This window comes from Coregonus lavaretus (assembly GCF_964263955.1).
Source record: "Coregonus lavaretus genome assembly, chromosome: 34".
Classification (NCBI taxonomy): Eukaryota; Metazoa; Chordata; class Actinopteri; order Salmoniformes; family Salmonidae; genus Coregonus; species Coregonus lavaretus.
The window spans coordinates 16,551,987-16,569,925 of record NC_140021.1 but is presented as its reverse complement, the minus strand read 5'-3'; the positions used below and the strand labels follow the sequence as shown (position 1 = coordinate 16,569,925).

Here is a 17,939-nt window from a genome sequence, read left to right as displayed (position 1 = left end):
AATAGAATGACAGCTTTCCTTCCATTTAGTTATTGTCCCAGTCTAATAGGTGTGTCTTTCAATAGGTGTACCTGCACAGTGCTGGTACACAACAATGTTATGTCACTGGTCAGGGCAGGGCTTAATGTTTCAGTTTACACAATGGTGCATATGATTCACTGATTAAACAAAACAATTCATTTAGTTTCATTTGAAATTGTTTGTACATGATTTGATCAAGAGGAGTGAGGTAATATGTAATGGTGGAGAGAAGTGACACTTCACCAGCCACACACACACACACGCACACACACGTCTCTCTCACCTGCCACCAGGAGCTGTGTAGATCGGCACAGACTAGCTCGATGATGTCACCTTGCTGGATGTTGAGGGGTGGGCCACATATGGGACTTGGCACACCAAAATAGTTCCTGGTCACCAACATCTTAGGTAACCCTGAGAGAGAAAACACAACCACAATTTCAGTGTGAGTGTGTGTGTGTGTGTTCATATTAATCTATAAGGGTGCGTGTGCAGATCAGAAAGCAAAACAATGCACCTTTGCCACCCTCCCGCTTGTCACCATACCAACCATCCATCTATGACCAAGCAATCTAAAGGTATGAAACAATAGCTTTATCCTTGAGTCTTGGTAACATCGCATGTGCTATTGTCCAATTTTCCAGTCATCAAGCGTTTTTGTTATCCAAAGGTAAAACAAAAGCCAGGTAGATTCCAACAGAGTAGAATAGAATGAATAGAACCATATGCTTGGCAATATCTGCTCAATTGTGTTTGTATCTAAGGAGATTCAGTTCAAACAAGAACAGAGTGTGTTTACAATCCACCACACATCGTTGTGTTTCTCACTCCATGGTGATGAAGACAGCTCAGACTCTTATAAAGAGAGTAGAAACAGAAAAAGGAGGATGGGGGAGAATAGATTATGGATGGTCGACGAGAGAGGGATGCAGCTGTATTTTAAAGTACCTGTGTTCCTGGGGAAGAGGGGGGGAGGGGGGGGGGGGTCTATGATAGTAACACTCCCTAAATCTCTAATCCTTATGCCTAAGATGGAGATGGTCTGTATAGCTGTGGGATGCCTCTTTGGTGATGGACTGAAGCTCTCCTGTGAGCTGAGAGGGTGCTTTAATACTAGAAAAGCTAGCAGGGCTGAAGATTGGGCTCTCACGGTCGCTTCTGCACACACACACACACACACACACACACATAAGCGCACACACACACACACACCAACGGCATGCACACACGCACACACAAGACAAAGGATATCTTCCATTAAGCACGACAATGCCTTTCTCTCCCCACAGCTGCTCATGAAGAGAACCGAGGAAATAGCAACCCCTCCACCACAGTCCACAGACACCAGAGAGACAGAGAGAGAGAGAGAGAGAGAGAGAGAGAGAGAGAGAGAGAGAGAGAGAGAGAGAGAGAGAGAGAGAGAGAGAGAGAGAGAGAGAGAGAGAGAGAGAGAGAGAGAGAGAGAGAGAGAGAGAGCGAGAGAGAAGAGAGAGAGAGAGAGAAAAGAGAGAGAGAGAAAAGAGAGTGAAAGAGATTGAAAGATGAAAAAGTTTCAAAAGCCAAGCAGTGGAGTTTGAGAATGACAAAAGAGAGAGGTTGATTATCCTTCATCTTATAGGAATGAATAATTTGGGGAAGGGTGAGCACATTTTTCTGGAAATATAAAGCATTTTGTGAGAACTGAATAGTTGTGAATGGGCGGTGTGAAAAGGCCAAAGGGAGAGACTGAGGGAGAGACTGAGGGAGAGACTGAGAGAGAGACTGAGGGAGAGACTGAGAGAGAGACTGAGAGAGAGACTGAGAGAGACTGAGGGAGAGACTGAGGGAGAGACTGAGGGAGAGACAGAGAGAGACAGAGAGAGAGACTGAGAGAAAGACTGAGGGAGAGACAGAGAGAGACTGAGAGAAAGACTGAGGGAGAGACTGAGAGATATACTGAGAGATATACTGAGAGATATACTGAGGGAGAGACTGAGAGAGAGACTGAGGGAGAGACTGAGAAAGACTGAGGGAGAGACTGAGGTAGAGACTGAGGGAGAGACTGAGGGAGAGACTGGGGGAGAGTGAGAGAAATACTGAGAGAAAGACTGAGGTAGAGACTGAGAGAAATACTGAGGGAGAGATTGAGGGAGAGACTGAGGGAGAGACTGAGGGAGATACTGAGAGAAAGACTGAGAAAGAGACTGAGGGAGAGACTGAGGGAGAGACTGAGGGAGAGACCGAGAGAAATACTGAGGGAGAGACTGAGGGAGAGACTGAGGAAGAGACTGAGGGAGAGACTGAGGGAGATACTGAGAGAAAGACTGAGAAAGAGACTGAGGGAGAGACTGAGGGAGAGACTGAGGGAGAGACCGAGAGAAATACTGAGGGAGAGACTGAGAAAGAGACTGAGGGAGAGACTGAGAAAGAGACTGCCTCCCAGCAGAGTAGCTGTGCGTTAGTACCAGTACAGAGGCAGAACTGAACTGAGGTCATTTCACACTGAGCAACTTAATGAATCAACAGACCCCAATATACCCAGGGAGACCCCCATGTCTTCAACACTATGCCGTGGACGTCATCCTGATGGAGTGTGTGTGAATGTGTGTGTGTGTGTGCGTGTGTGCAGGTTCTCCTAACCCTTTTAAAATGTTAATGATCCCATTATAGAAGATAATGAGGGGAGACACACACACGCACACACATTCACACACACACACACACACACACATTCACACACACACACACACACACATTCACACACACGCACACACATTCACACACACACACACACATTCACACACACACACACACACACACACACACACACACACACACACACACACACACACCTGTCGTTCCATCATAACCATATCCTCTCTCATATCATAATGCTTCATCAAGTTAACCATGCAGACATACAGTATAACTATACTCTAGTTCCTCCTCCAGTTATCAGATGAGAGATAACTTTCTACACTATGTGTGTTTGGGTTCAGACCTGTTTATTAGACCTGTTTACTGTTGCACAGCCATTAACTGGTTATTTCCTGGTTGTCCTACACTAGCACTCCTGACCTGGCCTATTTCACCCTGACACACTAGTACACATTCCCCACTCTGCTGTAGACATCGGGGCGAGATTGAGTGGTTGCTTTTGTTCTGTTTTCCTCTCGGTATCTGATTCCAGCAAACAGTCTATTGAGTCCGGGGTAACGTGTGTTAGCTTGCCCTAACAGGCACAGACACCAGTACGTGAGAATTATCAGTGAGGAGAACCGAGTCTCAGAGCATGAAATGCATTTCCAACAACACAAGGACAAACCCTGTGTTAGTTCACCTTTGAGCAGACAGAACTATGCAAGTGTGGACAATTATGAAATGATAAGGGCCCAAGCAATCAAGTGCCTATTGATTTCACTGCATGGTGGGTCAATAAGGATTTTCCACAGTGTAACAGGCAATTTACACCCTCCTCCTCATGTAGCTGTGTGTCTCTGATTTGAGAGTTTGCAATATGTCATGGTGCATTCCTATAGAGAGGGGGAGAGAGAGAAAGAGAGCGAGAGAGGGGGGGGGGGGGGGGGGGGTGCGTTGATTATATGACCGAGGTCAGTGGGTAGAAGATGACTGTTATTACCATGTTGTATTCAGAATGCACTAACCTGGATCTGATCGCCGTCCGTGCACTGATTTTTCCTGCAATGGAAAAAAACAGACACCATGATCAACTACTGTGACACACACACACACACACACACATATACACACAATGAGTCATTTCATAGAATTACCAAAAAAGTTAACTCTCACTGCATTCTGGAACACAGGTTTGCTCAGACAGAGATTGAGATGTAAACCTAATGTTTCCTCTCCCTAACCTATTACATCCCTAACATACATACATATATACATATACACATACATGCATACATAAATTGTATATGTACATTGTGACATGCACACAGTGAGATGTATTCCAATGTAATAAAGCTGACCAGATACTGTAGCAAGCAAACAAACCAGCCATGATGAGAAAACGGGGCCTGCCTCCAGTTGGAACTCATACATATATTATGTGATAACTTTAATTCATATACGGTAATTTTACAGGCCCACACAAACCTCCCCACTGCTGTAGGGTAAATGGGTTAAATACGTCATACTCTGTAGGGTTGCATTGCATCACCAGTAAATGCATTTCTATCTAACATTACATGCTAAATAACTGATTTATCTTGTTGCAGTGAGATGAATATGGAGGGACCGGTTGGGTAATGCTATGAATATGCCTGCTCTGCTGTGCAAACACACAATGAATATTTCATCCAATGCTATCTCTGCAAACAGACATAGCATGCATTGAGCCAATATGTATTTTTATGCATAATACATCATCAACTCCATCACCATTTATAACCTCCATCACCAGTTATAACCTTCAGAATCACATAATCACAATCTATCTTAGCCACCTTAAAAAAACATTCAAAATAGTTGCCAAAGTTGATACATTTCTTATCGTGCATTTTTTTAAACATGAAAAGGTATGAAAGAGGAAACGCAATGGAATGCAACACATGGGGGCTGCAGTTATACGCTAAGACCTGGCCTTCACAACTCTCCAATCATCTACAGAAGAATTCTCTATCTATCGGCTCACGCTAAAATAAGTAAAGTCAATTGGAGTTTCTTCGGCAATATCCACAGAGAGGGGAACGTCTTCAAAGGGTAAGAACAGAACAGAGCAGAACTTTGGAAGAGGGAAAGCAGACACAAACACACACACTGTCTTACCTGAGTTCTGAAGGAGCCTGGATCTGAAAGGAGTTTGAAAACAGGCATGGTGAGTGGGTTACAAGGGGAACGCATAACAGCCACACACACAATCACGATCACACACACAAACTGTTACGCAACACACACACACACTCTCTAACACACACAGTGTTCCAGCGCTGCAGAAGCACTCTCTCATTAGTGAAGCAGAAAGCAACTCCCGGTCCTGTCTACTCTTTTTACTCATTGGTTTGTTGTGCTGTGCTGAAGGTACCTGACAGGAGTAAAGAGTCTGGAGTAAACCACTTCAGGGGGCAGGGCTGACGACTGTTCTGCTCTGAGAGTTTGTTCTCTGTTTGTTCATTGGCTCCCCTGGGACGGGCTACACCCCATCAACAAGTACCCCTCCCCCTCCCCCTCCCTCCTCCCGCTCCCTCTACAGCAGACAGCCAGGCAGCTCTGGAACAAACTTTGACCTGTTACACAAAGTAACGCTGAACAGGGCTGATAACGCAGAGCAGAGGGAGAGAGAGCCAACTGGGACCTGAGGTAAACAAGCCTCACCTGCAGAATACCCTGGAGACAGAGTACTGTAAACACATACCTCCACAGAACTGCAGCATAACGCTGTGTCGTAATGCACAGTGGTGTTACTTAGGCACAACGCTGTGTTCCAAGGCAGAGTATTCATTGTTGCAATGCACATTCCTGATTGTCCATGGATGTTGTGATTGTGTTCTATTGTTTTTCTGTAATACCTGCTATGTGTTGATGAGGTTACTATGTCTATTGATACTCAGCCAACATCAGCCATGCATTAATAACTGCTTAACAAGCAAGTTGGTAGTGAAATTATAGCTGCAACATAACATACTGCAACCAAGTACATTCTACTTACTAACACTGTAAAAGGGACTAACGTGTATCTCTAAATGGGAGAAATTAGGGAAACAATTGTGAGTTTCTCCAGCCCCCCATGGCATGACACTAATCTATTCAGGGAAGCTAGTGTTCAGGTGTGGCTGGTGACTGTGTTATTGCACTGCTGACCTGATTTCTTGTGAGTGATGCCAACACCAACAGGAGCAGGCACCTTGCTGCAATCTGCACACACACACACACACACACACACACACACACACATACACACATACACACACACATATACACACACACACACAGCCCACTGACACACTCACTGCAAGTCAGGGGAAGTCTGCAGGACCTGTTTGTCACGATGTGTGTATGTCATCATCAGTCTACTCTAATCACCCATTGTGTGTGTGTGTGTGTGTGTGTGTGTGTGTGTGTGTGTGTGTGTGTGTGTGTGTGTGTTGTGTGTGTGTGTGTGTGTGTGTGTGTGTGTGTGTGTGTGTGTGCGCGTGTGCGTGTGTGCAGTGAACAGTTTAAAGGTATGTATGGTGAGTAAGCACAGCGAGCAGCTTGCTGCATCTAATGTTATTTGATTGGAGCTATATAAGTGTTCAGGTTTCATACTCTGACCAATCCCCATACACAGTGACTATGAGCTTTTCCGTATTGTAGGTTAATTATCAGCAGCTTTTCAATTTACTTTCAGGTATACACATTAACATGAAATATACATTTTAAGAGTATATACACTATGTATACAAAAGTATGTGGACACCCCTTCAAATGAGTGGATTTGGCTATTTCGTTGCTGACAGGTGTATAAAATGTAGCACACAGCCATGCAATCTCCATAGACAAACGTTGGCAGTAGAATGGCCTTACTGAAGAGCTCAGTGACTTTCAACGTGGCACCGTCATAGGATGCCACCTTTCCAAAAAGTCAGTTTGTCAAATTTCTGCCCTGCTGCCCCGGTCAACTGTAAGCACTGTTGTTGTGAAGTGGAAACGTCTAGGAGCAACAATGGCTCAGCTGCGAAGTGTTAGGCCACACAAGCTCACAGAACGGGACCGTAGAGTCTGTCCTCGGTTTCAACACTCACTACCGAGTTCCAAACTGCCTCTGGAAGCAACATCAGCACAATAACTGTTCGTTGGGAGCACCATTAAATGGGTATCCATGGCGGAGCAACCGCACACAAGCCTAAGATAATCATGCGCAATGCCAAACTGTCACGCCCTGGCTCTGGGGACTCTAGTATGTTGAGCCAGGGTGTGAGTTTTCATTTGTTTTCGTTCTAGTTTAGTATTTCTATGTTGGCCAGTGTGGTTCTCAATCAGAGGCAACAGGTATCAGCTGTTGCTTGTTGTCTCTGATTGGGTACCATACTTAAGCAGCCAGTTTTCCCACAGTGTTTGTGGGATCTTGTTCCTGTATAGGTTTGTGTTTTGGCACCATTGGACGTCACGTTATCGTTTGTTGTTTTTGTTCGTGTTATCATTCAAGTTAATAAAATATGTTCACCTTCCACGCTGCGCCTTGGTCCTCTGTACCCGACGATCATGACAGAAGATCCCACCAACACTGGACCAAGCAGCGTGTCCAGGAGCCAGCGCCAGAGGTATCGCTAAAGGACATCAACCTCGACTGGGCTTGGCCCACAGGGAGGAGAGACCCCCAGAAATTTTTTAGGGTGGGGCTCACGCCGTGGACGACGGGGCAGCAGGAGGCCGCGATAGAGCGGTCCAGCGGGTTTGCAGAGGAGGCCGCCAGGTTAAGGGGGCCACTGGTCACAGAGGAGAGGGAAAGTGTAGAGGCACGGCAAGAGGTACTGGGGTGTGTTACCAGTCCGGTCCGGCCCGTTCCTGATCCCTGCGTAGGGCCAGTGGTGTGCGTCGTCAGCCCGGCCCGGCCTGTTCCTGCTCCCCGCACCAAGCCTATGGTGCGCATCGTCAGCCCGGTTCGGCCCGCTCCTGCTCCCCGCACCAAGTCAGTGGTGCGCTTCGTCAGCCCGGTCCGGCCCGCTCCTGCTCCCCGCACCAAGTCAGTGGTGCGCTTCGTCAGCCCGGTCCGGCCCGTTCCTGCTCCCCGCACCAAGTCAGTGGTGCGCTTCGTCAGCCCGGTCCGGCCCGCTCCTGCTCCCCGCACCAAGTCAGGGGTGCGTTTCGTCAGCCCGGCTCGGCCCGTTCCTGCTCCCCACACCAAGCCAGTGGTGTGCGTCGTCAGTCCGGCACAGCCCGTGCCTGTTTCACCGGTGCCTGGTTCGGCACGGGTCAGCTGCTTCACGCCGGAGCTAGAGCAATCCGCTCCACCAGTGTGCTGTCCAGCTCCGGTCAGCAGGGCCAGACCGGACCAGGGGTACTTTGGGGGGTTAGAGAGGGAGTGGGGATCATGCCCGGAGCCGGATCCGCCGCCAAGGCGGAGTGCCCACCCGGTCCCTCCCCTGTGGTGTTTGGTTGGCGCGGTCGGAGTCCGCGCCTTTGGGGGGGGGGGTACTGTCACGCCCTGGCTCTGGGGACTCTAGTATGTTGAGCCAGGGTGTGAGTTTTCATTTGTTTTCGTTCTAGTTTAGTATTTCTATGTTGGCCAGTGTGGTTCTCAATCAGAGGCAACGGGTATCAGCTGTTGCTTGTTGTCTCTGATTGGGAACCATACTTAAGCAGCCAGTTTTCCCACAGTGTTTGTGGGATCTTGTTCCTGTATAGGTTTGTGTTTTGGCACCGTTGGACGTCACGTTATCGTTTGTTGTTTTTGTTCGTGTTATCATTCAAGTTAATAAAATATGTTCACCTTCCACGCTGCGCCTTGGTCCTCTGTACCCGACGATCATGACACAAACGTCAGATGGAGTGGAGTAAAGCTCGCCACCATTGGACTCTGGAGCAGTGGAAACGCGTTCTCTGGAGTGACGAATCACACTTCACCATCTGGCAGTCCGACGGACGAATCTGGGTTTGGTGGATGCCAGGAGAACGCTACCTGCCTGAATGCATAGTGCCAACTCTAAAGTTTGGTGGAGGAGGAATAATGGTCTGGGGTTGTTTTTCATGGTTCGGGCTATTCCCCTTAGTTCCAGTGAAGGGAAATCTTAACGCTACAGCATACAATGACATTCTAGATGATTCTGTGCTTCCATCTTTGTGGCAACAGTTTGGGGAAGGCCCTTTCCTGTTTCAGCATGACAATGCCCCCGTGCACAAAGCGAGGTCCATACAGAAATTGTTTTTCGAGATCGGTGCGGAAGAACTTGACTTTGCTGCACAGAGCCCTGACCTCAACCCCATCGAACACCTTTGGGATGAATTGGAACGTTGACTGCGAGCCAGGCCTAATCGCCCAACATCAGTGTCCGACCTCACTAATGCTCTTGTGGCATTGTTCCAACATCTAGTGGAAAGCCTTCCCAGAAGAGTGGAGGCTGTTATAGCAGCAAAGGGGGGACCAACTCCATATTAATGCCCATGATTTTGGAATGAGATGTTCGACGAGCGGTTGTCCACATAGTGTATGTACTGTACCACTTGTACTGTAGTGCTTTTTTGCGTCTGTGTTTTGAGGGGGGTTCTCACCTGTTTTTCCACAGCCGCCAAACCTCCCCAGACATTCCTTATGGGCTCCAACACCACACTTGGAGCACAGGTACCCCTGGTTAAAGATGCCCCTGGGAGAGAGAAGAGAGGGACAACCAGTGTTACACAGTGTGGTATGTCTGTGTGTGTGTGTGGTGTGGTGTGTGTAGTTTGTGTGTGTGTGTTTGGTGTGTGTGTGTGTGTGTGTGTGTGTGTGTGTGTGTGTGTGTGTGTGTGTGTGTGCGTGTGCTTTGTGTGTGTGTGTGTGTGTGTGTGTGTGTGTGTGTAGGATAAATATATGGAGTAAAGAAAGAGGAGAAGGAAGAGTCTTTAAAAGGTGTGACTTGGTGCCATTCCAACTTCCCTGTCTCGTGTTCAACCATCCGTCGTCGCCTCTCCTCGCCTCTCCTCTCCTCCCTACCTGCGGCTGTATTTTCTTTTACATAACCGCTCCAGAACCTCCTGCTGATTACAATTATGTAAAGCCTGGCAGCCCCAGTCTGACTAACTCTCCTGGTGAACCACACACACTAGGGTTAGGGTTGAGCCAGGGTGTGGACATCCCTGAAAACTAAGGTATGTGTTAGGGTTGTGGGTGAGGGTTAGGGTTGAACCCAGATGTGGACATGAAGCTGGAGTTAGGGTTAGGGTTGTGGGTGAGGGTTAGGGTTGAACCCAGATGTGGACATGAAGCTGGAGTTAGGGTTAGGGTTGTGGGTGAGGATAGGGTTATGTTTGAGCCGGGTTGTGGACATGACGCTAGGGTTAGGGTTAGGGTTGTGGGTGAGGGTTAGGGTTGAGTCGGGTTGTGGACATGAAGCTAGGGTTAGGGTTATGGGTGAGGGTTAGGGTTGAGCCAGTTTGTGGACATGAAGCTAGGGTTAGGGTTAGGGTTGTGGGTGATGCTAGGGTTAGGGTTGAGTCGGGTTGTGTACATGACGCTAGGATTAGGGTTAGGGTTGTGGGTGAGGGTTAGGGTTGAGCCGGGTTGTGGACATGAAGCTAGGGTTAGGGTTAGAATTGTGGGTGAGGGTTAGGGTTGAGCCGGGTTGTGGATATGAAGCTAGGGTTAGGGTTAGGGTTGTGGGTGAGGGTTGAGCCGGGTTGTGGGCATGAAGCTAGGGATAGGGTTAGGGTTAGGGTCATGGGTTAGGGTTAGGGTTAGGGTTGTGGACATGAAGCTAGGGTTAGGGTTAGGGTTACACACAGACGTTGTAATCACACACACAAACACATACACACAGATGCACTGCACATACAGTATGGAAACATTTGTATGAACACAAATGCTCAGTCAGCTCACACTCTTGTTTCTCTCCTTCTCACCTAGTATATTTGTCCTCTTGCATGTTCAAATATATTTTCTCCCTGTCTGTCATCCACCCAGAATGGCCGGTTATGGGCCATTTAGGGTCTTCTGCTGGGTCTTCTTCACATTATGCGCCCCCGGCCATGAAGTGATCCATATATCACCACCCATTGTTTATAGACACAGGTTCAGGGTTGTCAGTCAAACATCTGTCGATGTGCCCTTGAGCAAGGCACTTAACCCTAATTGCTCCTGTAAGTCGCTCTGGATAAGAGCGTCTACTAAATGACTAAAATGTAAATGTAAAATAACATGTATTGTGTGTGTGTGTGCGCATGCGTGTGTGTGACCCCGTACCTTAGCAGCATGTGACAGGAGCTACAGGATGTGATTCTGTCGAAGGTGTGCATCTTGAACTCATGGAAGTTACTGGTGCCGTTCTCTGGACGTATGTTGGATCTACAGGACATGGAAAGAAAATATATGAAGAACCAATATTAGAAAAGACAAGTGCAATCGTATGTTGGCAGTTTCACATTGTGACGTTAAGGTAACTGCAGTCATCTATACTAGTAGCAAATCTCGGTTCCCATTGGAACTTGACTGTAGCTCTACAGTCTACATACAGACTACACGGTAGTTTGATACAAGTTCAGCACAGTTTCTGTTTTATTTCCATAAGTTGTTACATTCACACATTGCCCATAGTACCACCTGACGTCAGGGGCCTTAACCTCATTTTAGACAATTATAAAAATTAAGAAAACTGGTAGCAACCCGAGACAGACTTCCTGATTCTTCCCACATGAAATACAGTCAGTACTTACTATAGAATTCTATAGTAAAATGTAATATACTGTAGAATACTACACTACACACTGTAGTATCCCTCGATCATGTGTAGAATGTTGTAATACACTGTAGAATACTACAGTCGTGGTCAAAAGTTTTGAGAATGACACAAGTATTGGTCTTCACAAAGTTTGCTGCTTCAGTGTTTTTAGATATTTTTGTCAGATGTTACTATGGTATACTGAAGTATAATTACAAGCATTCCATAAGCGTCAAAGGCTTTTATTGACAATTACATTAAGTTTATGCAAAGAGTCAATATTTGCAGTGTTGCTCCTTCTTTTTCAAGACCTCTGCAATCCGCCCTGGCATGCCCATTCTTGCATAATCAATGCTTGGAGTTTTGTGGGTTTTTGTTTGTCCACCCGCCTCTTGAGGATTGACCACAAGTTCTCAATGGGATTAAGTTCTGGGGAGTTTCCTGGCCATGGACCCAAAATGTCGATGTTTTGTTCGCCGAGCCACTTAGTTATCACTTTTGCCTTATGGCAAGGTGCTCCATCATGCTGGAAAAGGCATTGTTCGTCACCAAACTGTTCTTGGATGGTTGAGAGAGGTTGCTCTCGGAGGATGGGTTGGTACCATTCTTTATTCATGGCTGTGTTCTTAGGCAAAATTGTGAGTGAGCCCACTCCGTTGGCTGAGAAGCAACCCCACACATGAATGGTCTCAGGATGCTTTACTGTTGGCATGACACAGGACTGATGGTAGCGCTCACCTTGTCTTCTCCGGACAAGCTTTTTTCCCCAAACAATCAGAAAGGGGATTCATCAGAGAAAATAACTTTACCCCAGTCCTCAGCAGTCCAATCCCTGTACCTTTTGCACAATATCAGTCTGTCCCTGATGTTTTTCCTGGAGAGAAGTGGCTTCCTTGCTGCCCTTCTTGACACCAGGCCATCCTCCAAAAGTCTTTGCCTCACTGTGCGTGCAGATGTACTCACACCTGCCTGCTGCCATTCCTGAGCAAGCTCTGCGCTGGTGGTGCCCCGATCCCGCAGCTGAATCAACTTTAGGAGATGGTCCTGGCGCTTGCTGCACTTTCTTGGGCGCCCTGAAGCCTTTTTCACAACAATTTAACCTCTCTCCTTGAAGTTCTTGATGATCCAATAAATGGTTGATTTAGGTGCAATCTTACTAGCAGCAATATCCTTGCCTGTGAAGCCCTTTTTGTGCAAAGCAATGATGACGGCACGTGTTTCCTTGCAGGTAACCATGGTTAACAGAGGAAGAACAATGATTTCAAGCACCACCCTCCTTTTAAAGCTTCCAGTCTGTTATTCTAACTCAATCAGCATGAAAGAGTGATCTCCAGCCTTGTCCTTGTCAACACTCTCACCTGTGTTAACGACAGAATCACTGACATGATGTCAGCTGGTCCTTTTGTGGCAGGGTTGAAATGCAGTGGAAATGTTTTTTGGGGATATAGTTCATTTTCATGGCAAAGAGGGACTTTGCAATTAATTGCAATTCATCTGATCACTCTTCATAACATTCTGGAGTATATGCAAATTACCATCATAACAACAGAGGCAGCAGACTTTGTGAAAATTAATATTTGTGTAATTCTCAAAACTTTTGACCACGACTGTATAGTAAATACACCAGTAATGTTCACAAAAACACTACACTGCTTTTAACTATAGTAAATACTATACTATTTAATTTGCATATACCTTGCCCATTCCCCTCCCCATATCACATTTTGTGCCACCCATAAGTGAGAAACCTACAGTGAGGGAAAAAAGTATTTGATCCCCTGCTGATTTTGTACGTTTGCCCACTGACAAAGACATGATCAGTCTATAATTTTAATGGTAGGTTTATTTGAACAGTGAGAGACAGAATAACAACAAAAAAATCCAGAAAAACGCATGTCAAAAATGTTATAAATTGATTTGCATTTTAATGAGGGAAATAAGTATTTGACCCCTCTGCAAAACATGACTTAGTACTTGGTGGCAAAACCCTTGTTGGCAATCACAGAGGTCAGACGTTTCTTGTAGTTGGCCACCAGGTTTGCACACATCTCACACTCCTCTTTGCAGATCTTCTCCAAGTCATTAAGGTTTCGAGACTGACGTTTGGCAACTCGAACCTTCAGCTCCCTCCACAGCTCACTCCAGGACCTTAATGTGCCTCTTCTTGAGCCACTCCTTTGTTGCCTTGGCCGTGTGTTTTGGGTCATTGTCATGCTGGAATATCCATCCACGACCCATTTTCAATGCCCTGGCTGAGGGAAGGAGGTTCTCACCCAAGATTTGACGGTACATGGCCCCGTCCATCGTCCCTTTGATGCGGTGAAGTTGTCCTGTCCCCTTAGCAGAAAAACACCTCCAAAGCATAATGTTTCCACCTCCATGTTTGACGGTGGGGATGGTGTTCTTGGGGTCATAGGCAGCATTCCTCCTCGACCAAACATGGCGAGTTGAGTTGATGCCAAAGAGCTCGATTTTGGCAAACTTCAGACGGCCCTGTATATGTGCTTTCTTGAGCAGGGGGACCTTGTGTCTCTCACTGTTCATATAAACCTACCATTAAAATTATAGACTGATCATTTCTTTGTCAGTAGGCAAACGTACAAAATCAGCAGGGGATCAAATACTTTTTTCCCTCACTGTACATGTCAAGTACAGACCATATATTGTGTTCTGTACAGTTTATAGAGAAGAGCAGAAGCTCTGTACTATTCGTTCAAACCCCAGTCCTACCTACCTACAGGTTATGGAACATTAGTTTTTTTGTATTTCTCCAGTAGGTTTCCTGAAGGAAAAAGCCTCCACTTCTATGTCAAAGATAATAAAACTAAAACACTATAGTAAATACTACAGTATCCTACAGTCAGCAAAAACATAATTACTACAGTATATACTACTGTTTTCTTTTACTACAGCATTTATACTATAGTTAACTGTAAATACTAAAGTATACTACAGCAAAAACTACAGTGAATACTACAGTTAAGTCTGCAAAAACACTGCAATGAGTACTATAGTATTTATACCATAGTATACTATAGTATTTTTTCATGTGGGTTAGGTCAAGTACTCCAGAGTTAGTTTGAGTACAGTGCCATTATATTAGCAGTTTAAATGTGTCTCCTCCTCCTCACTGCGCTGAGCTGAACTGAGCTGCAGCGCGTGACAAAACAACCGTACTAGGATCAGTCAATAGTCTCTACAGGGAGCCAAGTGACTCAGTGCCAAAGAAACTGAAGGAGCGTCTCTCTCTCTCTTTGTCTCTTGCTCTCTAACTCTTCTGCCTCTCTATTTCTTTCTCCTCACAGTATCTCTCACACTCTCTGTCGCTCTCTCTCGCCTCTCAATTCAAATTCAATCAAAAAAAATGTTTTGTAATTTAGCAGACACTCTTATCCAGAGCGAATTACAGTTAGTGAGTGCATACATTAAAAACATATATATATCATACTGGCCCCCCGTGGGAATCGAACCCACAACCCTGGCATTGCAAACACCATGCTCTACCAACTGAGCTACATCCCTGCCGGCCATTCCCTCCCATACCCTGGACGATGCTGGGCCAATTGTGCACCACCCCATGGGTCTCCCGGTCACAGCCAGCTATGACAGAGCCTGGATTCGAACCAGGATCTCTAGTGGCACAGCTAGCACTGCAATGCCACTCATTTCAAATGGCATATTATGTATATATACAGTGTTGTAACAATGGCAAATAGTTAAAGTACAAATGGGAAAATAAATAAACATAAATATGGGTTGTATTTACAATGGTGTTTGTTCTTCACTGGTTGCCCTTTTCTTGTGGCAACAGGTTACAAATATTGCTGCTGTGATGGCACACTGTGGTTTTTCACCCAGTAGATAAGGGAGTTTATCAAATTTGGGTTTGTTTTAGAATTCTTTGTGGATCTCTGTAATCTGAGGGAAATATGTGTCTCTAATATGGTCATACATTTGGCAGGAGGTTAGGAAGTGCAGCTCAGTTTCCACCTCATTTTGTGGGCAGTGTGCACATAGCCTGTCTTCTCTTGAGAGCCAGGTCTGCCTACGGCGGCCTTTCTCAATAGCAAGGCTATGCTCACTGAGTCTGTACATAGTCAAAGTTTTCCTTAAGTTTGGGTCAGTCACAGTGGTCAGGTATTCTGCCACTGTGTACTCTCTGTTTAGGGGCAAATAGCATTCTAGTTTGCTCTGTTTTTTTGTTATTTCTTTCCAATGTGTCAAGTAATTCTCTTTTTGTTTTCTCATGATTTGGTTGGGTCTAATTGCGCTGTTGTTGTTGTCCTGGTCTGTTTTTGTTTGTGAACAGAGCCCTAGGACCAGCTTACTTAGGGGACTCTTCTCCAAGTTCATCTCTCTGTAGGTGATGGCTTTGTTATGGAAGGTTTGGGAATCGCTTCCTTTTAAGTGGTTATAGAATTTAACAGCTCTTTTCTGGATTTTGATAATTAGCGGGTATCGGCATAGTTCTGCTCTGCATGGATTATTTGGTGTTTTTCATTGTACACAGAGGATATTTTTGCAGAATTCTGCATGCAGAATCTCAATTTGGTGTTTGTCCCATTTTGTGAATTATTGGTTGGTGAGCAGACCCCAGACCTCACAACCATAAAGTGCAATGGGTTCTATAACTGATTCAAATATTTTTAGCCAGATCCTAATTGGTATGTCAAATTTTATGTTCCTTTTGATGGCATAGAAGGCCCTTCTTGCCTTGTCTCTCAGATCGTTCACAGCTTTGTGGAAGTTACCTGTGGCGCTGATGTTTAGGCCGAGGTATGTGTAGTTTTTTGTGTGCTCTAGGGCAACGATGTCTAGATGGAATTTGTATTTGTGGTCCTGGCAACTGGAACTTTTTTAGAACACCATTATTTTTGTCTTACTGAGATTTACTGTCAGGGACCAGGTCTGACAGAATCTGTGCAGAAGATCTAGGTGCTGCTGTAGGCCCTCCTTGGTTGGTGACCAGATCATCAGCAAACACTAGACATTTGACTTCAGATTCTAGTAGGGTGAGGCCGGGTGCTGCAGACTGTTCCAGTGCCCTCGCCAATTCGTTGATATATATGTTGAAGAGTGTGGGGCTCAAACTGCATCCCTGTCTCACCCCATGGCCCTGTGGAAAGAAATGTGTGTGTTTTTTGCCAATTTTAACCGCACACTTGTTGTTTGTGAATATGGATTTTATAATGTCGTATGTTTTTCCCCCAACCCCACTTTCCATCAATTTGTATAGCAGACCCTCATGCCAAATTGAGAAAATATTTTTTGAAATCAACAAAGCATGAGAAGACTTTGCCTTTGTTTTGTTTTGTTTGTTTGTCAATTAGGGTGTGCAGGGTACTAGCCACTTAAAATAACTTATTTTCTCATTCTTTTAATATTTACTTTACTTTAACCTTTATTTTATCAGGGGGTCATACTGAGACCAAGGTCACTTCTACAGATGAGCACTGAATTACATTAATCAGTAATAAAGTCCTCAATCAGCTTTCTGAATTGCCCTAGAGGCACCAAAACATCATATTTAAGAACATTTTGAAGATTGTTCCACAAATCTGGATATGATTTGAGAGCACTAGTTAGCTCCAAAAGTGGTTAGTAGCTTTGACTGCATGCTGACAGTAAATTCAGAGCCATTCAGTGGCTAGCTACACCACAAACATAATTTTACCAGGTTCCCGTGAAGCAATTGTAATGACAGTCCACCACAACATACCCAAGAGTTGACTGATTAGCAAGGGCTAGTCTGTGTTTCATTTCATTGTGTATTACAAACACAGTTTGAGATCATTGTGAGGGGATTTCGAATGTGGTTGAATGGAGAATTGGGCTTCCAGGGAAAATGTTGTCCGAGGTTGAAACAGTAACCAAGGGGGGCGGGGCATGGCAAAGGGTCAATTATTTCCCCCCCTTTTTTTGCTATAGCAGCTGCCCCCCACCCACGCTGTAAACTAGTTGTAAATGCTGTTATCAACACCAACAAAGCATCTAATAATCACAGATCCTCTGATCTCCACTACTCCTCTCTAAAATAACTACAGTGTGAAAAGGGCCCCTGTCCTCCACTAGATGACCAGATGTGTTTGTGTTTGGCTCAGTGGTATTTATGATGACAAGTGCATGTTAGATCACATGTGCGAGTGAAGTCCCCAACGAGACTGAGAGAGATGACACAGAGGACTTATAGGGACAATATTGTGTGCATGTAGTTGAGTCAATGGCCTACTTGATAAAACCCATTCTGAGTCAGTGTCACTAATCAGCCTCTCTGTCAGGACATTATTAGATATCCAGACTATTACAGAGTGAATTTAACACATTGGTGTTTATTCAAGCAATTTGATAAAGTAGTTAAACATCCCCTTTATATTTGGCAATATTTGGCACAGTTTTATGTTTTTGAGCAAAGTAATATAGAACATACTGTACACAAGATTTATCAATTTATCAAAGTTGGAACACTTGAGTGTATTTGCAAAGGAGGCGCTGTTCTCGTGCAAGCATAGTATACAATTGCACCATTCACTGAAATTAGTTGTGATTGGGTAAGAAAGAGTTATAGGTTTGTCCAGGCTG

The 17,939-nt window shown here is 45.3% G+C and overlaps 1 protein-coding gene across 1 annotated transcript in view; it reads right to left on the bottom strand.

The window, feature by feature from the left end:
* Positions 1–17,939, bottom strand: part of LOC311109300 (guanine nucleotide exchange factor VAV3-like) — a gene marked incomplete at its 5' end in the record, with an annotated part of 49,302 nt that overhangs the window by 27,855 nt on the left and 3,508 nt on the right. The window contains 5 exons of the mRNA XM_084152133.1: positions 305–435; positions 3,666–3,699; positions 4,798–4,820; positions 9,220–9,311; positions 10,886–10,987. Of these exons, the coding sequence (XP_084008259.1) occupies positions 305–435; positions 3,666–3,699; positions 4,798–4,820; positions 9,220–9,311; positions 10,886–10,987 (382 nt within the window). The remainder of the gene's footprint in view (positions 1–304; positions 436–3,665; positions 3,700–4,797; positions 4,821–9,219; positions 9,312–10,885; positions 10,988–17,939) is intronic.